The sequence below is a fragment of the Oreochromis aureus genome, linkage group 7 (assembly GCF_013358895.1).
Source record: "Oreochromis aureus strain Israel breed Guangdong linkage group 7, ZZ_aureus, whole genome shotgun sequence".
Lineage (NCBI taxonomy): Eukaryota > Metazoa > Chordata > Actinopteri > Cichliformes > Cichlidae > Oreochromis > Oreochromis aureus.
Window position 1 is genome coordinate 56,949,886 of NC_052948.1, and position 21,349 is coordinate 56,971,234.

The 21,349-nt window shown below is 38.9% G+C and overlaps 1 protein-coding gene across 3 annotated transcripts; it reads left to right on the forward strand.

Moving 5' to 3' along the window:
* The first annotated feature begins 7 nt into the window (after window positions 1–7).
* Window positions 8–19,579, forward strand: hapln1b (hyaluronan and proteoglycan link protein 1b). Of its 3 annotated transcripts, none has more exons than XM_031751317.2 (6): window positions 8–359; window positions 10,484–10,616; window positions 12,164–12,327; window positions 12,740–12,938; window positions 13,705–14,007; window positions 16,116–19,579. In XM_031751317.2, the coding sequence occupies exons 2-6, from the start codon at window positions 10,511–10,513 to the stop codon at window positions 16,403–16,405; spliced, it is 1,062 nt and encodes a 353-aa protein (XP_031607177.1). In that variant the 5' UTR covers window positions 8–359; window positions 10,484–10,510; the 3' UTR covers window positions 16,406–19,579. The 3 variants fall into 3 exon arrangements, with proteins under 3 accessions (XP_031607177.1, XP_039470071.1, XP_039470070.1); XM_039614137.1 differs by lacking the exon at window positions 8–359 and adding an exon at window positions 5,607–5,721; XM_039614136.1 differs by lacking the exon at window positions 8–359 and adding an exon at window positions 9,950–10,085.
* Window positions 19,580–21,349: the final 1,770 nt, after the last annotated feature.

A 21,349-nucleotide genomic window follows, 5' to 3' on the forward strand; every position in this document is an offset into this window, starting at 1 on the left:
CCGGGTACCTCCTTTGTTTGACACTTTTCCTGAAATGGGTGTGAGGCATTTGGAAATAGTTGTCCAAAAAGACTAAACATCCACTTCACAGTGTGGATTTGCACTTCGCGCACTTCACCTGCATGCGCGCAGTGCTGCTCGCAAGTCGGACTGTTCTTACCCATGTGCGTGTAAGCTGGAAGACCGCGCTGCAGCACTGCTATTAGTGCTGATAGTGGAACCTGTTATTGGAGTAGATAGAGAAACCGGCAACACCCGCAGCCCCTGCTGCTCTTAACTTGGTGCGTAAACGGTTTACGCTTTCAATCACCTTCTTGGCTGCCGCAAGGCTGAGGCTTCCAAACAGCGCACAGGGCGAGGTAAAGAGCTGGGGCTTTTTTAATTTCTTTTTGTCTTTACAAAATAAGTCTTGTGAAACTCTTCTCACTTTGACGCATTACAAAGAATATGAGACTTAATGCGATGTTTATTGGAATAATAAATATAACACCTTGTAATAATCTCAAGGTGTTTTAGGGAAAAGGAAAGACGTGTAACAGTAATGAAGACATTAAAGTGCATATCACAAACCTAATAGGAATAAACAGTAACACTATTTTTGTTTTTGTTTTTTGTTTTTTTTGCCATATATCTGTTTTCATAAAAGAAAACCGACCTGTCCTTTTAACAGCAGAAACGAACGTTCGTTCACTAAGCACCTTGTAAATCTGGTTTAGAAAGGTGCTAAAAGTATATAGTTCATACTTCTTCTTCTTATTGTTATTGTTATTATTGTTATTATTATTATTATCATCATCGACTCTACTATCTTATAACAAATATTAAAATGTAAAAAAACAAAAAGCATTCTAACTGGCACAGATCAAAAACTATTTACTTTTCCCTTTAAAAACGTCCTGCTTGTTTTTCCTCCTCAACATAAATACTTGCCTGAGGTTGTGTCCTGTGTACAGGTCTGGAACATTTTGGGGGAGTTTGTAAAAGGTAACTGAAATGTTTGTCTCCTTGTGGAGCTAGGCTTTTATGGATTTCCACTGCAGTGGACTCCAAACACCCTTCACTGAGTGCTGTATTTAGGCATAGGTTTAAAGGTACTTGAGCTTTAGCTGAGTTTTCAATATGCAAGCTAGACAGTGTAACCTATTGATGAAGTGAAGAAGAGGCAGGGTCTCGCTTAGGTTTCAGGAGATTTTACCCACAAAATGCTCCTGCTTGGGGGTAGTATTTTCTCACAGTTCAGGAACATCTGTTGAGGGGCTTGCAGCTCAGTGATACTTATCAACTTATCATTGATAAGTCTACTGTTTTCTGAAGCAAAGTAATACAACCTGAATTTTTTTCTAATATCTGTAAAGGCAGTCAGGTAGTTTTTCTTGTAGGGTGAGCAAACCAAGACATATTACAATAACTGATGTACATACAGGTTTTGTTATCCACTGCAAACAGGGAATTGGAAATCTGTATTCAAAAGTCAGGTTGCTTGATTGTTCAGGGGCCCTGCCGTGGAAACATTAAGCAAAATGTTCTGGAGGAACTTCTAACCAAGCCACAGAAGTGAAGTGAATATCTGAGAATAAAGAAGAATGTCCCACTGCTGCAACCTGCTAAGAGCAAAGAGCAGTTTCTTTCATAACAAGGATTAATTTATTTTTTAAGAATAGCTGATATTGACAGTTTTCACTGATTGACTTATTGGACTATTGCAAGTGGAATGCTGAAATTGCTTCTATAAACTCCATTGCGCTATAAACCAAGGTTTTGTTTTCTTTCCCCATCTTCATTCATCTCCTCATCATGGAATCGTGCAGCTGATCATATTTGTGAGACTTCTGAGAATAGTTGTGGTCGACCATGTTGTGCAGCAACAGGCCAAGTGATTTAGAGCTGAAAACATCAGGACTGTGAGCAGCTCTCAGTTCAACAACCCCTCTCTGTTTGCTGGCTTAGACTCTGCGGCTCCACCCGGACCCCCACCCATTGCCCCTGCACCCATCCAGAGCACACACACACACACACACACACACACACACACACACACACACACACACACACACACACACACACAAACATACATTCAGACTGGGGCCTGCAGTGGACCATGTCAACCCTTAATCAAAAAGGGGGTGTTATTCTTTACACACACACACACACACACACACACACACACACACACACACACACACACACACACACATTTTATATGAATTAGTAGTGAGCAGGAAACAGCGGCATCTACTGGCTGCTAGCTTGAAAGGGAAAAATCTGCATCAATATATCTTGTGTGTGTCTATTTATGTGTATTCACCTTTATATAGCAAATATCAAGCAAGACACATGAGCCAAATTTTCTGAACTTTTTCTCTCTTCAGTAACATTACCTCACCTTATTTATTATTTAACCGTGCTCTCACTTAAATGCTTTAGGTGAGTCTATTGTGGTGTTGAGTGGATGGATGAAATGACAAGGTCGAGATTTTTCTCACTACAAGACCATTTGTGAAATATCTTTCTTGGTAACTTTTTCTCATATTGAAGCTATTTTCTGCTGGTTTTTAGTTTGTTTTTTGTCTGTTTGGAAGCTGACACAGTCTCTAAGGGGATCGGGTTTGGGGGGATAACAGGAGGAAAGAAGCTGCAGAGAGGCTTGTAAGACTGCAATTCTGCTTCCTGGTCCCTACTCTGGATAATCACGTTTTGGGGGGGTTAATGAATTTGGCAAGGTTTCTAGAAATGAGAGCTGCTCCATCCAAAGTGGGATGGATGCTGCCTCTTCTAACAAGACCAGGTTTCCACCAGAAAGTTTCCCAATTATCTATAAAGCCCACATCATTTTTTTTGGACAGCCAGCAATTTAAGGAGAAAATGTGGCCAGTCATTCCAATGGACTGGTTCTTATATAGTAATTTTCTACTTGCCTTATTTACCCTTAACGAAAGCACTTTTTTTTCTAAGTCTAAGTGCTTTCTATCTAAAATTCACACCTTACTGAACACATCAGAGAGCAACCCCGTGACCCGGAATTGAATAAGTGGAATAGAATGGATGGACAGTTAACAAGGCAAGGATTAAGAAAAGCACTTGAACACTTAGTTACTTTTAGCTCTGGTAGTGCCTCCTGTGTTTGGCTAGCAGCGAGAGACCCTGTACCCATTTTGATGCTTATGAGGAGTGTATCTAACCCTAACCAAAGCTTGATTTTACACAGAAAACAAAAGCAGAAACAAAAACAGAGATGGAGAGGATTGTAGGATCATACATTTCTAGCTATTCTCGTTCCTGCAGTAGAATCAGTGTCACCAACAGTATTACTGTTTTCTCGTAATATTTATATGGAACATTAAAAGGAAAATCTTGTGCTCTGTACTGAGGGCTCTTTGTGGCAGGTATGACGTGGTGTGCTGGTGATGTATAATAAAGAATTCAGTAGACTAGTTTGAACTCACCACGTCAACCATAGGAGGAAAATATATCAGCTGTGCAATAAGGAGACAGACTATTTGTGAATACCTAAGGCTACATATACAGTAAATACCACACCCATCAAATTGCACCCCACCCACATGCAAACACATAGTAGATTCTAGTGACTGCTAATGTCTGTATGCTTGGCAGGGTTTGCTTTTCCAAACCAGGTTGCCTCACAGCTTTTAAAAACGTTCTCCAGCAGGGTGTTCCTACTCCACTTTAGAGATGCTGAATATAGAAGGTTTTCTGCATCATTTCCCTGTGGAAAGACTACATGAGGAAAGGAAATGCATAAGTATTTTCCATTCAGTTTATTTTAAGAATGATTCTCCTATGTAATCTTTACATGTTTTATTTTTTTTCTGTGCCAGAGTTTTAATGTGACCTTTTTGGCCTCCTTCATAAGAGAAAGAAATATGTTTAGCATTTAAACCTCCGCACTGGTGCTGCAGAGACTGAATGCCTCTCTGTTCGCCAGAAGTATCAGTGTAAGCCAGGTAATCTTAAATGTTGTCCAAAGCTCTGAACATTTGCAGGCTTGCAGCAGAGATAGCAGCACATTAAAGTAGTCTGTCACTATCTATACAATGAAGTTATTCACCCAACCACAACAGCCTGATCTGGCCTGTTGCATTGTCACGTTTGTTGAATGCAATCTCATTTATAGAATTCACATTCAACCTACAAATTTGATACCTGTCTGAAACCAGTTTCCCCCAGACTCTTTTACAAGTTGGGAGATAAAGAAGCTGCTTTTATCACTGGATTTTTGTCTTTTTTTAGCTGTAGCTTGCTCTGTAGCTGGTTAAGATAGTGACTAAAACTGAATGCTCTACAGCTCAGAAGGACATGTACAGTGCTGTGAAAAGTATGTGCTCCCTTGCTGGTTTCTTTCTTTTTTTCTTGTTCACAACCAGTTTGGAGTGAGAGGAGGAAGACAGGATAAAAGACACGCTGTGGAAAAGAGTTACAGTTTAAAATGATTAACAATTAAATGCAGAGTGGTCTATAAACACATGGAGGAAAGCATCTCCTTTGTACTGGTTTTCAGCATAAGCTAGGTTAACAACTTGTATGTAATGAAAGTATTGTGTTTATCGCTCAGGCTACAAAGTCTCAGGAGCTCTTACATCATCTTCTCACTCAGTCAGAAATGAGAGGTCCTTTCAAGCAGAACAAACCTCCACCTCTTTAATTCATAATGGTTATTTTATTTGTAAGCTTACACTGGGGAAGTGTGGTGGTGTGGTTGCTGTTGCCTCACAGCAAGAAGGTCCTGGGCTGATATCCAGCCTTTCTGTGTGGTCTTTGCATGTTCTTCTCTGTATGTACTCCCTGGCTTCCCCCCACAGTCCATAAACATGCGTTGGTGATAGTTGTTTGTCTGTATGTGTTAGCCCTAAGACAAATTAGTGATCTTGTTCTGTGATAGCCTCTAAACTCCTTGTGACCCTGAATTGTATAAGTGGAAGAAGATGGAGAGAAGTCTGCATTAACCTGTGAACTATTTTCTAGTTATACGGTTGAGTGTTCAATGAAACATTCCAAATCTCATTAACACATATGCACTTCTTACAAGAACAAGTAGTGTCATTTTACAATGACATAAATGATTGTTTTGTCTCTTTGTGGTGGTCTTCACATCTCATTGTCTCGTTAATGTCATTACCCATGCATTCCCTTACATGTATCATTGTCCTGAGGTTTTGGTGCTTTTGTTTAAAAAGAAGGCAACAGTCCAGAGATGCTTGGCTCCCTGTTATAACTCACAAATGTGTACCTTAAATGAGATAACCCATAACTGAGCAAATGATGTCTTACAAATAAAAAAGAAAATAACACAGACTTTTCTTTTCTCTCTAAGTGGCTCATCAGGTCTCTCTTTTAAGGTTTTGAGGTACAAGTTACTCTGTTTTGTGGCTTAGTCATAAATGTAAATAACATTTCCAAACCTGGAATTTGGAAAGAACATTAAGTTTCAAAAAACAGAGTATCTGGATATTAATTTTTTTTTTTTAAAAACAGTTCTGAATACATAAGATAAAACTGCATCACATGTAGTAATGCTGTGTGCAAAGAAGACATTTAAGAAGTTTAAAGGATGTTTACTCTTCTTTTCAACCTGATGAGAATATTGTAGCCAGCACGGGTCTTTCTAGAATATGTTGAGCAAACCAGCGTGCAGCTGGAGAATGCTTCCGCTTAAGTGGTTATTGTTGGCACCACTGTGATTCTTATGTGTGGTACACTGATTTGGTGAGTAAGTGGTTTACTTTTATGTTGTGCTTTCTTGGATTTTAGCACCAGGTTCATGAACTTGCTAGCTAGCTCTTGTTAGCCTAGCTTTCGTATCCCGATGCTTTTTGTGCATGCTGCTGCTTCTCAGCTTAATAAAAAAGTAACCCCACAGCTTTTAAAACCTTATATAAAACACTCTCAGTAAAATTTCCTGTTGTTGCTTTGAAATGGAAAAGTGAGCTAAGCAACTTCTAGATAAGATTTAAGAATAATGTGGGTGCAGCTGTTAGGGGTGGGGGCCTGTTTTCAATCCACACAAATTGTAAGGCGGCAAAATCAACCCAGCACATTAATTCACAAGCCCATGACCTAGATGTATTCTAAACTGCATTTATTTTAATGCTTTGTGGCTGCTTTTGAACATCTGTGGCATCTTTTCTTTACTGCAGTTTTACTGCAAGGTGATTGGTGCTTTTTGTGACAGGAGTCCGTCCTATTGGGCTTAGTTAGCCATCAGGAGGTGGTCTATAGCTTGCACTGGAGTAGCTCACAGCTTAGTGTGAAGCGGGGGGAATGAGAATCAGCACCCACAGATCTGTGGCCCTGGTCCTCAGTGGGAAAAAGGTGCAGTGCCCACTCTGGGTCAGGGATGTGTTGCTGCCCCAAGTGGAGGAGTTTAGGTATCTCAGGGTCTTGTTCATTAGTGATTGGATAGAGGATCGAGAGATTGACAGATGGATTGGGGCTGCTCCTGCAGTCGTGCAGACGCTGTACAAATCTGTCGTGGTGAAGAGAAAGCTGAGTGCAAAAGCAAAGATGTCCCTACCCTTACCTATGGTCATAAGCTCTGGGTAGTGATCGAAAGAATAAGATTATGGGTACAAGCAGCAGAAATTAGATTTCTCTGAAGCGTGGTTGGCCTTCAGAGAAAGGGCGAGAAGTTCAGTCGTTCATGAGGGGCTCAGAGTAGAACTGCTACTCCTCCACATTAAAAGGAGCAATTTGAGGTGGTTCGGGCATCTGACTAGGATGCCCGTCTCCAACCCACATCCACTTCCACTGCCACAGCAGTTTGTTAGAAATGTTGAAGGTTTAATGAGTTCATGGGCCACTTAAAGTAGTGCCACAGTGTTCCAGTGGCGGTTGATTAGAGACTAATTAAACAAGGTGAATGCTGCATTTGATTCGACTCACAGCTCATAATCTAGTCTGTTTGAAAAAGTAGCCTGGAATTGCTCTTAAAGTTGGAGATTCAACTGGAAAACTCCCAGTTTCATGAGAATGATGTTACCAAGAAACACATGTTCAAACAGCTATGTTTGTAAATCACATCAGTGCTCTGGTCCCATGTTAGTCATGGAACACTAAAGGTTCAAGAGATTCCAAACTATGACTGCTGTGACCCCCGTGCCAGCATGCCCAAAAGACAATTTAGCATATTAGTCAATTATCTTATATGTATCTTATATACACTACTATTACGTAAAGCTTCCCTTTCTGTCTTGGTGCTATCCTTCTGTGGCAAAACACACATTTTTGATAAGGTCTCAAAAGAATTAATCTTTTCCAATTTCAGCTGTGGTTCATTGTTTAGCACTGTTGCCTCACAGCAAGAAGGTCCTGACTTTAAATGAACTAGCTGGGGGTTGTCCAGCAACTCTGGGTGGGTTCTCTGGCTTCCCCCAACAGTCCAAAGACAAGCATCAGTTTAAATAGTGATTCTAAATAAGTTGTGACCATTAATGGTTTTCTTTCTCTCCATATACATATATACATATCTCTATTTAGGTATAGATAGATAGATAGATAGATAGATAGATAGATAGATAGATCATAACTATCATGCTCTTTGAGTACAAATAGGTTTTGTGTTTACCCTTCATGCAGCTGAGCGTGGAGCCCTACATACCACTACCTTTACCCAGGGGATGCTGTGCCTTGTAGGAGGAGGCTGTCAGAAATGACTACAGCAAGACAGCTCCTTCCAAAGCAGAACCAACTTTACCCCAAATCGGATTTGCACATGATTACACCGATGCCTCATCAAGAGATATTTTAAATACAGTGAGGGTTTCTACAGACACAAACATGCCTCTTCAGTTCAATTTTATTTAAATAGCAGTTGATTAAAGATGTTTTATAGTGTAAGGTACAAACTACAATAACACAAAGAAAACGGAACACCCCAATGATCATATGACCCCCCCATGAGCATTATTTTGGTGATACTGGGAAGGAAAAACTACTGCCTTTTAATAGGAAGAAACCAAAGCAGAGCCAGGCTTGGGGAGGGGCGGCCATCTGAGCAACTGGTTGGGGTGAGGGGAGAAAGAGATCAAAAAGATCTTGCAGAAGATAGCCAGAGATTAATTATAACTTATAATTAAATGCAGAGTCAAAGGTCACTCGAGGATCCCAATGTTCACATTTTGGACAGAGAAGACAGATGGTTTGAAAGAGGAGTAAAAAAGGCCATGTGAATGACCATGTTTTGGTGAATTACGACACCTACAATTTAGTCTCGAAATCCCTTACCAGGCATCTAAACCCCCACTCACAACTTGCATCTGATGACCTCAATAGGTCGCATGATAGGGTGAGGCAAAGTCTTACAGTGGCTTCATCCTCAACCCCCAGTGATGGCAATTTCACACCTCGGCTCATATGATTACGCACATGATCAGTAATGGTTTAATCTCCAAAGGGGACAGCACCCACTAGGATTTAAATACCTGGCACACTCCACCTTTTGGGTTTAGAACCGAAGAAGCCTCTTGAATAAGAGTTGAAACATCATGGGAAACTTAAATAAGACTTTCTCTTACAAGGTCTTAAAAGTGAATGTAAATCAGGCATCAAGAATTTGATAAAACATCACAGTCATAACTGCAGTTCAATGTAGAGGCATTAAAAACATTCCCTTGCTGTAACATGTCTAGGATTACACAACTGAAATACATGAACTAAATGGATAAGTAAAAAGAAAAACTCAATGGACTTATAAGTTGGTAAGTATCTATGTAGGTAAAAGAAATGGTTCTTCGTACGAGGTGTACTATAAATGCAAATGTTATCAAACTGATCTAAACTTCCACTCTTCATGGAAAAAACACTTCTTATTAACTTTTATATTTATTTAATAATGTTAACATTTTGTTCAAATAAAGTCAGCACATGACAGGTGTGGATGATGAGGTGCTGAAGCTCATCACCTACATGGATACTACTAATGGTGCCAGTGAAACTTCAAACTGCATCATTTTTGCTGCTGCAGTCCCCTCAGCTTCTCTCACCTCCCTCCCTCCCTGCTTTAGCTTTTTTTTTTTTTTCGCTGTATCTCCCAGACTTAGTCTCTCTCTGTCGGCTTCTCTGTTATCATTTCATACATCACCTGCTTTTCTGGTGTCTTGCAGTGCACATTCTGACTCAAGCATTTTTACCTTTTTTTAAACAACATGCATCTTTCCCAACATACTTCACTTCCTTATCATTGCACCCTCCCCAGTTGTTCCGCCCATAATGACTATTTTCAAGCTGGGAGGGGTATAAAGTAAGTGTGTGTGTGTGTGTGTGTGTGTGTGTGTGTGTGTGTGTGTGTGTGTGTGTGTGTGTGTGTGTGTGTGTGTGTGTGTATACGCTGCAGTTTTTCTGCTGACTTCAGGAACTCCACCTGGCAAAGTCGGCCAGCACTCCTAACCATCCTCCAGCACATATATTGCCACACAAGCTGTGAAATATGTTTTACAGATTATACAAAACCTGTCCTGCCAGTATTAAAATGAAATTGTTGGGTTTTTTCTTCTGTTATATTTTGTATAAGATATATAAGAGTACAACAATAATTTTTCACCCATCACCACCTAAACAAATACCACAGAAACCACCAATAAATATCTATTTATCTACACACACACACACACATATATATATGTATGTATATATGTGTGTGTGTATGTGTTATTTTTTTATTTTTTAATTAAACCACAGCAAGTTGGTGTTAGTTACTGTTTCTCTGGTGTGAGAATATATGTACATATATATATTTAAGGATTTATATATGTATATATATATATATATATTACATGTATATTTACATGTAATGCCACTTGAAATAGTGAGGACATTTTTTAAGGCAAATTGACAGCAATGAACAAAATGTGGGGAACCTCAAGGGGCTAGTTAGCTGTTAAATCTAGAATTTCTGTTGTGTCAGCTGGTGTCCTCACAAGGATGCAACTACAGCTACGCCAGTGTGTGAGTGTGAATGAAGCTTGAGGTGCAGGGGTGACGCTGCACGGTGGCAGTCTCCTTCTGAAAGTGTGGGCTGTCATCAGGACATGCTGCTTTCTCACAGTGCTGAATGACAGAATACTTCCTGCACAGTATGTACTATATGGCTTACACAGAATGTGTATTTGTGCGAACGTCTTCTGTGGGCTGTAGCTTGTAGGGATGTCTGGTTTGTGCATTGAGAAGCTTTTTTTTAATGTGCTGAGTCTGACTGTATGTTTAACTGCGTTCAACAACTTAGAAATGGGATTTTGAGATGTGTGTGTTTATCTTTAGATGTGCTCAGTACCCAGCAGGCAGGCGTCCTGTTAACCAACTGTAATTACGGAGCTCTCGGGGGAGAAAGAGCACTGCAGATAACAACACAGGGTCATACAGTTGCATACAGAAGAAGCTTATAAATGGGCTTTCTGTATAGCTTATAGATGGAAACTTTCCTTAGCATCCTCACTGTAGCATAACCCCACCCTCTGTCTGTGTGTCTCTGCAGTGGTCAGAACCTAGCTGGTGAGTGAAGATGATTCCTGTGCTGATCTGGGCTTTGATATCACTGAATGTAGCAGAAAATGACTTAGATGCTCTGTACCCTGGCCTGGAGCATTCGAGAACCATTTATGTCACAGGTGAGTACATGTTCACTTGTGTTTCTTTGTGAGAGTGGCAATGTCATTCCATTGTCTGTTTCTGTGTTTCGTTTACAACACTCACTCTGCAGTGTCCTTTCTTCCCTCAGTTTATCAGCATGTTCTCAGTGATAAGACTGCTATGTAGGGAGTTTTGACTAACTTAGACAGAGCTATCTCGTTTGGCTTTTATCAGCAAATGAAAACTTTGTATATCTCAAGTTTTTACATAGTAAAAAAAAAACAACCCAAAACAGCTATTTTGTTATGCAAGTCACTTTGGAAATGTATTTATTTATCTGTTGTTTGGTTTTCCTTGTTTGTGAGATACGAACAAAACCAAAGCCCTTTTCATTTAGGCTGCGTGATTCAGTGAGAACGATGATTTAAATCTTTACCAGCATGACTTCCAATTTCCTTTTTTTTCAATATCACTAGCTAACATGTAATATTTTTAGAAAAATAAAACATGATAAATTAATCTCTATTAGTTATTGTTTAAAGTAAAGTTTAAAGCCGTTTAGCAGCAGCTGAGCACACCAGCGAGAAATAAAAGGTGACTGGAGCCACTGTGTCAACAGCAATTAGTTTTTGGCACTGTTTGGATCTATGGCACAAATATTCTTTGCTGCTTGGCTTGAGACTTTGGAGCAGTTTCGTCTTGATGGTAAAGATAAAGTTAAAAAAAAGAAACAGTTTAACTGGACTAGCATTTTTTTACATTTTTGCTTCATTTGGGGGTTTTTTCTTGTTTTTGTTTGTTTATACATTTATTTATTTTTGTTTTTCTAGTCTAAAGTGACCATACATAGAGAAGATAGCAGAATGCCAGAACCTCAAAGTTTTCAGTTAAGCCTAGCACGCTTGGATATTCAGCTGTAGAGCTGCAGCATTCTCATATGCACGTTTGTTATGGTCTGATCTCAGTTAGAGACTAAAATGTAATAGAATCTCACTCTTTAAAACTGGACGACAAACATTTTAGAGGGTTCATACCCCACAGATATAACCAGATCTGCCTTCTTTCTCCTGCAGAATTCCTAAAACTAGAAACATCTTGTCAGCTGATCCAAAACAGTCGTCAGGAGTTCTGGTTGGGACTATAAAGAAAATCATACTTCTAAAATACTTTGTCTGTCTATTAGCTTCTCTTCAGTGGCTCCTTGATAAATATGGAATCAAATTTAGAATCCATCTCCTCACATATAAAGTCGCTAATAATCAGTCTGCATTAATTTCTTAAAAACGTTTTGGTATCATACTTTCCCATTAAAGCACTTTGCTCTCAGACTTCAGGCTTACTTGTGGTTCCTAGGATATTTAAGAGTAGACTGGGAGGCGGAGCCTTCAGCTTTCAGCTCCTTCTTCTGTGGAATGAGCTCCCAGTTTGGATCAGGTGTCCCTGAATCATCCCTTTCCTGCCTCATCAATTCTTATTCTCCTCATTGCACAACTGATCGCATCACTGTCTTAGGTTTATCCTATGTATATATTAAATGTGGATCTCCAGTCAATGTCTCAGGTAAGGTTTTGTTGCTGTTTTTCAGAAAATGGCCCCCAACTGTCAGTGGTAGCAGAAAAAACCAAAGTGGTGTCGAGGCGAGGGGGAAATGCTACTTTACCATGCACGATTCTAAGGGACCAATCACTGGCACTAAACCGTAAGATGCGGATCAAATGGACCAAGCTGACCTCAGACTATCTAAAAGAGGTTATCATTTATTTGAAATGATCTGTCATTAGTATTTTCATCGTGTGGAGCATTCCAAAGTATCAATATATAATTTATGTAGCAGCATTATAAACTAGTTTTGTTACACATGTCTAATGGTGGCCTTATTATCTTATTATTCATCACTTGCTAAGACATCTTCCCTCCCACTGTCATCAAATCACTTTCTCATAGGGGCTCGTTGGGGTTTTCTCTGTTGTATTATTGTAGGGTCTACCTTACAATATAAATTGCATTTAGGCGACTGTTGTTGTGATTTGGCGCTGTATAAATAAAATTGAATTGAATTTCTTGTTTATTCTGTTCAAAATGTGCAGAACTATTCTTAAGAAATTCCAAAAACTGAAAGCAGTGGAAAAGTATAACATGAACATTTTTCATCATGCTCTAGGTGGATGTGTTTGTTGCCATGGATTATCACAAAAGGAGTTATGGCAGATTCCATGGACGTGTCCACCTACAAGGTTCTTCGGCCATGGATGCTTCTCTAGTCATTACAGAAATCACTTTGGAGGATTACGGGAGGTACAAATGTGAAGTAATTGACGGGCTGGAAGATGGAACAGCAGTGGTGTCGCTGGACCTTGAAGGTATAATATTTGGGACTACTTAAAAAAATAATTACAATGGAGTAGAATTTGAATATGGGGAAAAAAGGGGGGTAATGTCAGCTGCAAATGTGTTTTGTAAGCATAGTGTATATCATTGTTCGAGCAGCTTCATTATGTTTGAGAATAGCCAGCAACACCAGGCATTACTGCCTGAAGCCAAAAATGCTGGAAGCAGTCAAACACACACACAGCTGAACAAACACATCCAGTTTATCCTGGCTACAGGTCATCTCTATGAAGTTAAGGATCTTCTAAATCAAATATCATTATATACTTTGTATTGTTCCATTATACTTCTGTTCTGTTCTGTTCACCCATCCAATATATATTCTGCAAAAAAGAACCATCAAATCCACTTTTTATTAAATTAAATATTCTTAAATTTAAAGACTTGGTTGACCTGAGAATTGCACAAATAATGTATAAAGCAGGAAACTTTGCCCCACAACATTCAGAACTTGTTCCAAATAAAGCTGTATCATTGTGTTCTATTGAATCCTTGTCTCATTTTTATATATCCTTTTTTAGCAAATTTTGGAATTTGAAACAAGGGGGAAGGAACAAATAAGTGTAAACTTTTTCTACCCCTTTTCAAGCGTATAAATTGAGATATTCATGACAACTTTGATGCCTTTGCTTTGTTTTGTGTGTGTGTTTTCTTGTTATTTTAGTTATATTGACATGTTCAAAATATATTGCATCTCCTTCTCTGCCCTCACTTTCTGTTTTCACCTTGTCTGTGTAGGTGTTGTCTTCCCATACTACCCCCGCTTGGGACGCTACAACCTTAATTTCTACGATGCAGAGCGTGCGTGCCACGATCAGGATGCCATCGTGGCATCTTTTGACCAGCTGTATGACGCATGGCGGGGAGGGATGGACTGGTGCAATGCTGGCTGGCTGTCTGATGGCACAGTCCAGTATCCCATCAACACCCCCAGAGAACCCTGTGGTGGCAAGAACACAGTGCCAGGCATTCGGAACTATGGGTTGAGAGACAAGGACAAGAACCACTACGATGTTTTCTGCTTTACCTCCCACTACAAAGGTGAGGAACAGTACTAAAACTGTGTTTTTGTAGGTATTGGCAACAAACACATCTGCAATACTGTGGGCAACATGCTCTGGTTTGTAACCCTCTCTATGGTTATTGGGTTATGAGTTGATTGAAGTCTACCCTTGGTATGACATTTTTACCTGTTTGGCCACCCAAAATTTATATAAATATATATATATATATATATATATATATATATATATATATATATATAGATAGATAGATAGATAGATAGATAGATAGATAGATAGATAGATAGATAGATAGATAGATAGATAGATAGATAGACTATAATGCCAACATGTGAGAATTTCTGACAGTCTGCTTCTTTTTTATTTGGCTAAAACAAAATCCAGCCCTAACCCTAAATGGGATCCTAGTGCCCTGGTGGATAGCAGGTTAGACTAAAGAAGTTAATTAACACTTGATATTAACAGGTCTTTAAAATGTAGCTAGTGACCTCCTATTTATTAAAAATGTTTTTGTTTTGTTTTGTTTTGTTTTTTTACACACTATTCAATCCAGCTTTAATATGAGTTATTATGAAGAGCCATGTGAGCTCCAACTGGGATGCTTGCATCTTACTTCTTACTAGCAGCACCTGGAATAGATGTGGCTCAGGAGAAAGACCATGGTTTCGACCACTGGACTCCTCCCTCTTTGTTCTGGGGTCCCAGGGCACAATACTGAATAGTGTGGAACAGAGGGTAACTTAGACCTCGTGGGGTTAGGATGCGGTATCAGATTTTTTAGACCACCACTCAGTGTAAGTTTTATGTCATGGCTGCGTACTGAGTACTGGTAATTATCAAAATAGTTTTTTATGCTTCCACCAATATGTGCAAGCTCTTTATGATGATATTTTTAATCATAAAATACAAAAATTGTAATTCTTTTAATGTACAGTTTTACAAAAAAGCTGAAAAAGATAATAAATCGTGTCATTATTTTTTGATGAAAATGACAAATTACAGGTATTTTATTATATTCTTGAATGTTTGAATGTTACACATGGTCTCAACAGATTTCTAAAATATTAGTTATTTTTATGACAGGTGGTAAATAAGGCTGTGCGATATGACCAAAATCTCATATCCCGATGTAAGACATCACATTTTCGGTAAATTCTGTGAATCTCGGGCAACTCGACTTGTGTGAAGTGTTTTCAGCTGGGCGTTGTGTAATCGAGTGTTTTGACCGATGCATGAAACTAAATATCTTTAGATTGTTGTAACGGTGGCCATTTACTTTCTATTTATTACATGTGTGGAAAAGCCTGTTCTAACGTTTGAGTCTAAGGCAGGAGTCCCCAATCCCAGTCCACAAGGGCCGGTGTCCCTGCAGGTTTTAGATGTGTCCTTGATCCATCACAGCTGATTTAAATGGCTAAATTACCTCCTCAACATGTCTTGAAGTTCTCCAGAGGCCTGGTAATGAACTAATCATTTGATTCACGTGTGTTGACCCAGGGTGAGATCTAAACCCTGCAGGACACCGGCCCTCGCAGACTGGGATTGGGGACCCCTGGTCTAAGGTTTATTTTGAGCACTTTATGGCTCTTTTTTGCTTCTCATCTGTAAACTTTCTCCATACTCTTTCACGTGATTCTTGCATAGGTGGTTAAAGAGGTTTGTCATGTTTGAGTCTGTGGTGGGGACTGGTTTGTGCCATAATTTGCATAGTACAGTTTTCTGGTCTGTGTCAGAGTTTTCATAACCAAACCATGTCCATGCTACAGAGGTCCTTCTGTTTCATCTTCACTCTCCATGCTGGTATTCTCTGTGCCTGCACGCACATGGTGACCATTCAAACGATGAAAAAATATTGCCGTAAAGAGTGTATTTTGCAACACCACAAAACAAACGATGGCGTATAATATGAAATGATGGATGTTTTAACTTCGTCATCTGAAATATTTCATCATATCGCACAGCCCTAGTGGTATAATAAATTTGTTTGTTTAGCACGTATATCCTGTCTTGATGTGGTGACAGGATCATGTCACTCTGGTTAGGTTGCAGGAATTTGATACATTGATATATTTTCTTCTGTATGTTCTAACCCATTATGTTCATCCTTCTGTTTTCTTGTCACCTCAGGTCGTTTCTACTACCTGATCCAACCCTTTAAGCTGACCTATGATGAGGCAGTCAGGGCATGCCAAAAAGATGGTGCTCAAATTGCCAAGGTTGGCCAGATGTATGCTGCCTGGAAGCTGCTGGGCTATGACCGCTGTGATGCAGGCTGGTTGGAAGATGGCAGTGTCCGTTACCCCATCTCTCACCCCCGCCGGCGCTGCAGTCCCACCGAAGCTGCTGTTAGGTTCAGTGGCTTCCCTGACAAGAAGCATAAGCTGTATGGAGTGTATTGTTTCAAGGGCCACAACTGAGCCACAACACACATCCATTACATACACTAGCATGCATCAACACATACATTAATGAACATAATAATTGAGGGAAAAAAACAGAGAAAAAAGCACATTCAAACTGTGATTTTCTTTTTTTTAATGGAAACTTTAAGATGTTTTATCCAGACCGATTCATGTTGTGCTTTGTAAACTGGGACCTTATATTCTACAAGGGATAGTTTATGCATATTTAAGGTTTATATTATTTAATCAATGCCCTTCAGAGGGGTGGGCACGTTGTTGTGGGGATTAGATAACCTACGGCTACAGACATACTGTCATTTACAAATGGACTAGGCTCGTCAAAGTCTGAAAGTCTGAAGCGTAACTAATCCAATCTCTGCTGTTCAATGTCAACAAGGTGCTGAGACAGGTACTTTGTAAATCATCCTACCACCCAGTGTTTTATTTTTTTAATACAAACGTGATGAACCAAACATTTGTCTCATCACCAAAATGAAAAAGAAATCATTTAACTGTTAGCATTGTTTATGTTTTCTAAGTATGTAGAATGTGATAATCTAGAAATGTATTTCTGTTAATGACTATTTTTTGATATACTGTAGAAATATTTAGAATATAATTTTTATCTTTCTGGTCAAACTATCCAAGTCTATTGGGTTTACATGAAACATACAATAACGGTGGAAGAAAACACCACAAAAAATGATTTTGCACTGAATTTATCGAATATGATGCGTAGAGGAGAGAAGACAACAGCAGTTTGCTCTTTGCAGCAATACAGAATGCCTGGCATAAAAAAATACTTTGCAGTGCTAGAGTATGTTTTGTTCTTTAGAGCATGACTTGACTTCAACAGCAAAATCGCTCTTAGAGCATTGCTACTCTTGCTATCTATTTAGCGCCTTATAGACTGCTATTTTTGATACAAATGCCATAGATTCTTCTAGCTTATTACCAGAGCCAGGCTTTGTCCTGCTTGTGACTCATCTTGGTCATTAGCTCAGCAATCCCAGTGCAACCTGAGAGGACAATCAAAAAAATCTATTACCTGTTATTCAGTTGTGGGTTTGACCTTCAGCATGTGTTTGTGATATCATAAAAATCTGCTTTCTGCATACAGTGTTGCTTGACCTTTAAATCAAATTTTTCTACTGCATTCCTCTCCTATGATGGTGCTAGGCTGCTGTAAACTAGAATTGTAGCGAGCATTGGAAAATTTAGATTTAAATCCAGGTTATGCTCAGGGTTATGTTTGATCTATTTTAGTCAAAAAAAAAAAGCAAAAAAATACAAAGAAATAAATATTAGTCATGTCACAAAAGCAAAGATTTAGTTGTTTGTACCACTGAAATTGCAAAATTCTTTGTGTCAAATGCAAAGAAAAAAGCAAAATAGTGACAGTTAGTATGCTAACAGACACACACGGCCAATGACTACTACTCACACTGTGGATTATCATTTTAGCCTAAACAAGATTTCCAAACTTTGTGGACCCAAAAATCTACCCTCTCTTTAACAAGTCATGTAGTATTGATGCTTTTTTGCGGAAAAAAAAAGACTTGCTAAATGGGTTTTAAAAGTTTCCAAAGGAAATTGAAAAAATACTTAGTGTTTGTTGATTGTTAAATTGTTAAATTGTGACTAAAAATAATATGTAACTTTTTTTTGAATAAATTGGGACTAATGCTAGAGCAGAATATTCAGAAAACTTACTAATGGATACCAGGTAAAAGAATATGGTGCTGAGGTTAACAGAGATAACACTCTGTGGCTGACTTACACAGTAAAGTATATAGAGATGAAGTCTAAGGTCCTGACCTGGCTCCTTTATTGCTATCTAAGCTCTGCAAGGCACAGCCATGAAGCAGCCAACCTGCCTCTGCAGGCAGGCAGCAGGCATGCAGCCAACCAATGAGACAGAAATACAATACATTCAAATACCAGTTCTTCCTGCAGGAGCCTCTAAAGGTTTCTTCCATTTAAGGGTATAACAGTAAATGTAATGTGTAAACTCACTGTACACAGCCCAAGATGGAAAAGACTGGAGTTTAGGTAATGTAATTGGAATGGTGCAGAGTTGGCTATACTTGGCTACTCAAGTCACTGCACAATCAGAGTTTTGCTATACTTATCATCACTGAACTGCTGGATGAAAATAGCTTCCTGTAATGATCACACACTGATGATGTGGAAGATAAAATGCTATAACAGCTGTGAAGTAAACACTTACTAAAGATCTGTTTTATTTAATTTACTTCTTTTGTATTAGTGTATTGATTAGAATTATTGCAAAAATTACAGTTAATTAAATGAATAGTTTGACATTTGTGAAAGTGCAAACTGGTATGGTAAGACACAGCTGTGTAATTGCTAGATCTCATAATGTGCTATAAAATCAAGACATTTCTTGAAAGTAAACAGTATTATGTGTTAATTGGTAAGATTCTGAGCTACATGTTGACACCAAGCTCACACCAGTGTTTAAATTTAAGACAACCACAAGCTCATTAGCTAGCATAGAAAAACACCCGGAAAATCCTGTAAAATAACTAGAATGAAACTTATATATAAGATATATAATAAGATATGCAAGGCAGTTCTTCAGTGCATCAGTGCGGAATGAAAGCAATTTTACAATTGATGTTACATCATTCATATTTCCTACAGTCAAGTTGTCTCAACCTGCTACTCGTTAAATGAAGAAAATTGTGGGGATATTTCGCTAATTAGTTGTCCAGTGTTTTAAGTTTAGTGCAGCTCAGCTACCTGTTTACATTTGTTACTTGCCTTACTTAGTATGTTACATTTTTCCTAACCAGATTACCTGTTTCTACCAGTTGCTAGTCTACATTCTGTGTGTAGCTAAAGTTCAAGTAGTTGTCAGGAATATCACATTTCAGCAAATGTTTTCACGTCTCTTTACTAGCCTTTCTTTTATGCTAAATGAAGCCACGTGTCTCCTGCTTATCTACCACTTTGTATCTACTGTACAGATATGACAGTGGTATCACTTTTGTCATATCACAAGAAAGTAAATATCTATGTTTTCCACCATTTCAACTATTCATTTAAAAGTCTTTATTTTGTATTCTATTGTCTTTCTGATGTTGTTCTTCGGGAACCACAGCATAGAAAAAAATCTTAGGGACTTGCAGACAAAGGGATAATAAAACAATATATAAACCATGACTCAGCCTCTTTCAATTTACACAACCATAACTGAACTATCACAAATACATCATAGCAATGATGAGCAATTCCACTGTAGTTGCAGCGGAAAAGAAAAATCATCAATCATCAAAGTTCATGTCTGTCCTTTATTTGCTAGGATGGGTATTTGCAGAGCTGTAGTTCTTGGGTAATGCTGTAATGTGTAAATGTTTGCAGAGGGAGGGGTCCTGCTTACATGAAAATGTTTTTCCAGTGGGAACACTGAGGCCATTCATGGTGCTGCATCAGTTAATTCTGTAACTGAAATACAGCATGTTGCCAAAGTAAATGGCTGTTTTAAAGGCTGAGTGACGGCATGTTGGTTTTCATGCTGACTCATTTTTTTTCGTGCTATTTTCAGGAAAGCTGTCTGTTTAACATTACAAAGAGAGCACAGATTATATATAGACATCCAAAAAATCAACAAAGACAGCAGTACCGGTCAAGAGTTTTCGGAATTATACAAAAAGGCCTGTTTCAGGGAACACGGAATGCGTTAACAATTTAAAGCTGTTCTGCAGCAATGGAGGTTGATCAAGCCTTCAAAGCTGGTGCTACTAATTTCTACAGGTGTTCCAACTTTTCTGGATTACTTACAACCCCGTCTGTCTGCATAAAAGCAGTTTTGGAACACACTGTGGTACCGTGCCCTCGTGAGCATCAGTTGAAGAGTCTTGTACTGCAGAAAGTAGTGTGTTGCTACAAAAATGGTGAGAAAGGGGCAAATAACAATGGAAGACAGACAGACGATCGTAACACTTAAAAATCTAGGTCTTTCCTACAGAGAAATTGGAAAGAAAGTTAAGGTGTCTGTGAGTAAGGTTTCCTTCACCATCAAAAGACACTCAGAAACTGGAGCAAACTCTCACAGGAAGAGGTCTGGCAGACCCAAAGACACAACTGAATGAGAGGATAGGTGTCTGAGAATTAACAGCTTGTGTGATGGGTGGCTCGCAGGACAACAGCTTCAAGCACAACTTAATAGTGATCGTAGCAATTCTCAGTTTCAACTGTGAAGAGAAGACTTTAAGCTGTAGGTTTGTCCTGGCAAACTAGAAAGCCATTGCTAAGATGTCAGAATAAGACAAAGAGTCTTGAAAGACTGCCACTGGACTACTGAAGACTGGAAGAAGGTATTATGGAGTGATCAAAATTTAAAATCTTTGGTTCATCACACAGGATCTTTGTATGCCGTCAAGGAGGTGAAAGGATGGTTCCACAGTGTGTGGCATCAACTGTCAAACATGGAGGAAGTGTGATGGTCTGAGGCTGTTTTGCTGGATCCAGGGTCGGTGACTTGTACAGAGTGACAGGCACCCTGAACCAAAACATCTACCACAACATTCTGTAGGGTCATGCAGTACCCTCTGGTATGTGCCTAGTTGGTCAGGGGTTCATTGTACAGCAAGATAATGATCCAAAACATAAGTCCAAGCTATGCCAGAACTACGTCAGGAAAAAAAGAACAAGATGGTAAGCTTGAAAACATGGAGTGGCCAGCACAGTCTCCAGACTTAAACCCCATCGAGCTGCTTTGGGATAAACAGGAGTGAAAGGAAAGCAATCTACAAGTGCCACACATTTATGGGAACTTCTGCAACAGGTATGGGAAGAACTTTCTGAAGAATATTTGATTTCTATTGTAGAAAGAATGCCACGGGTGTGTTCAGCTGTTACATCTGTATATATATATATATATATATATATATATATATATATATATATATATATATATATATATATATATAT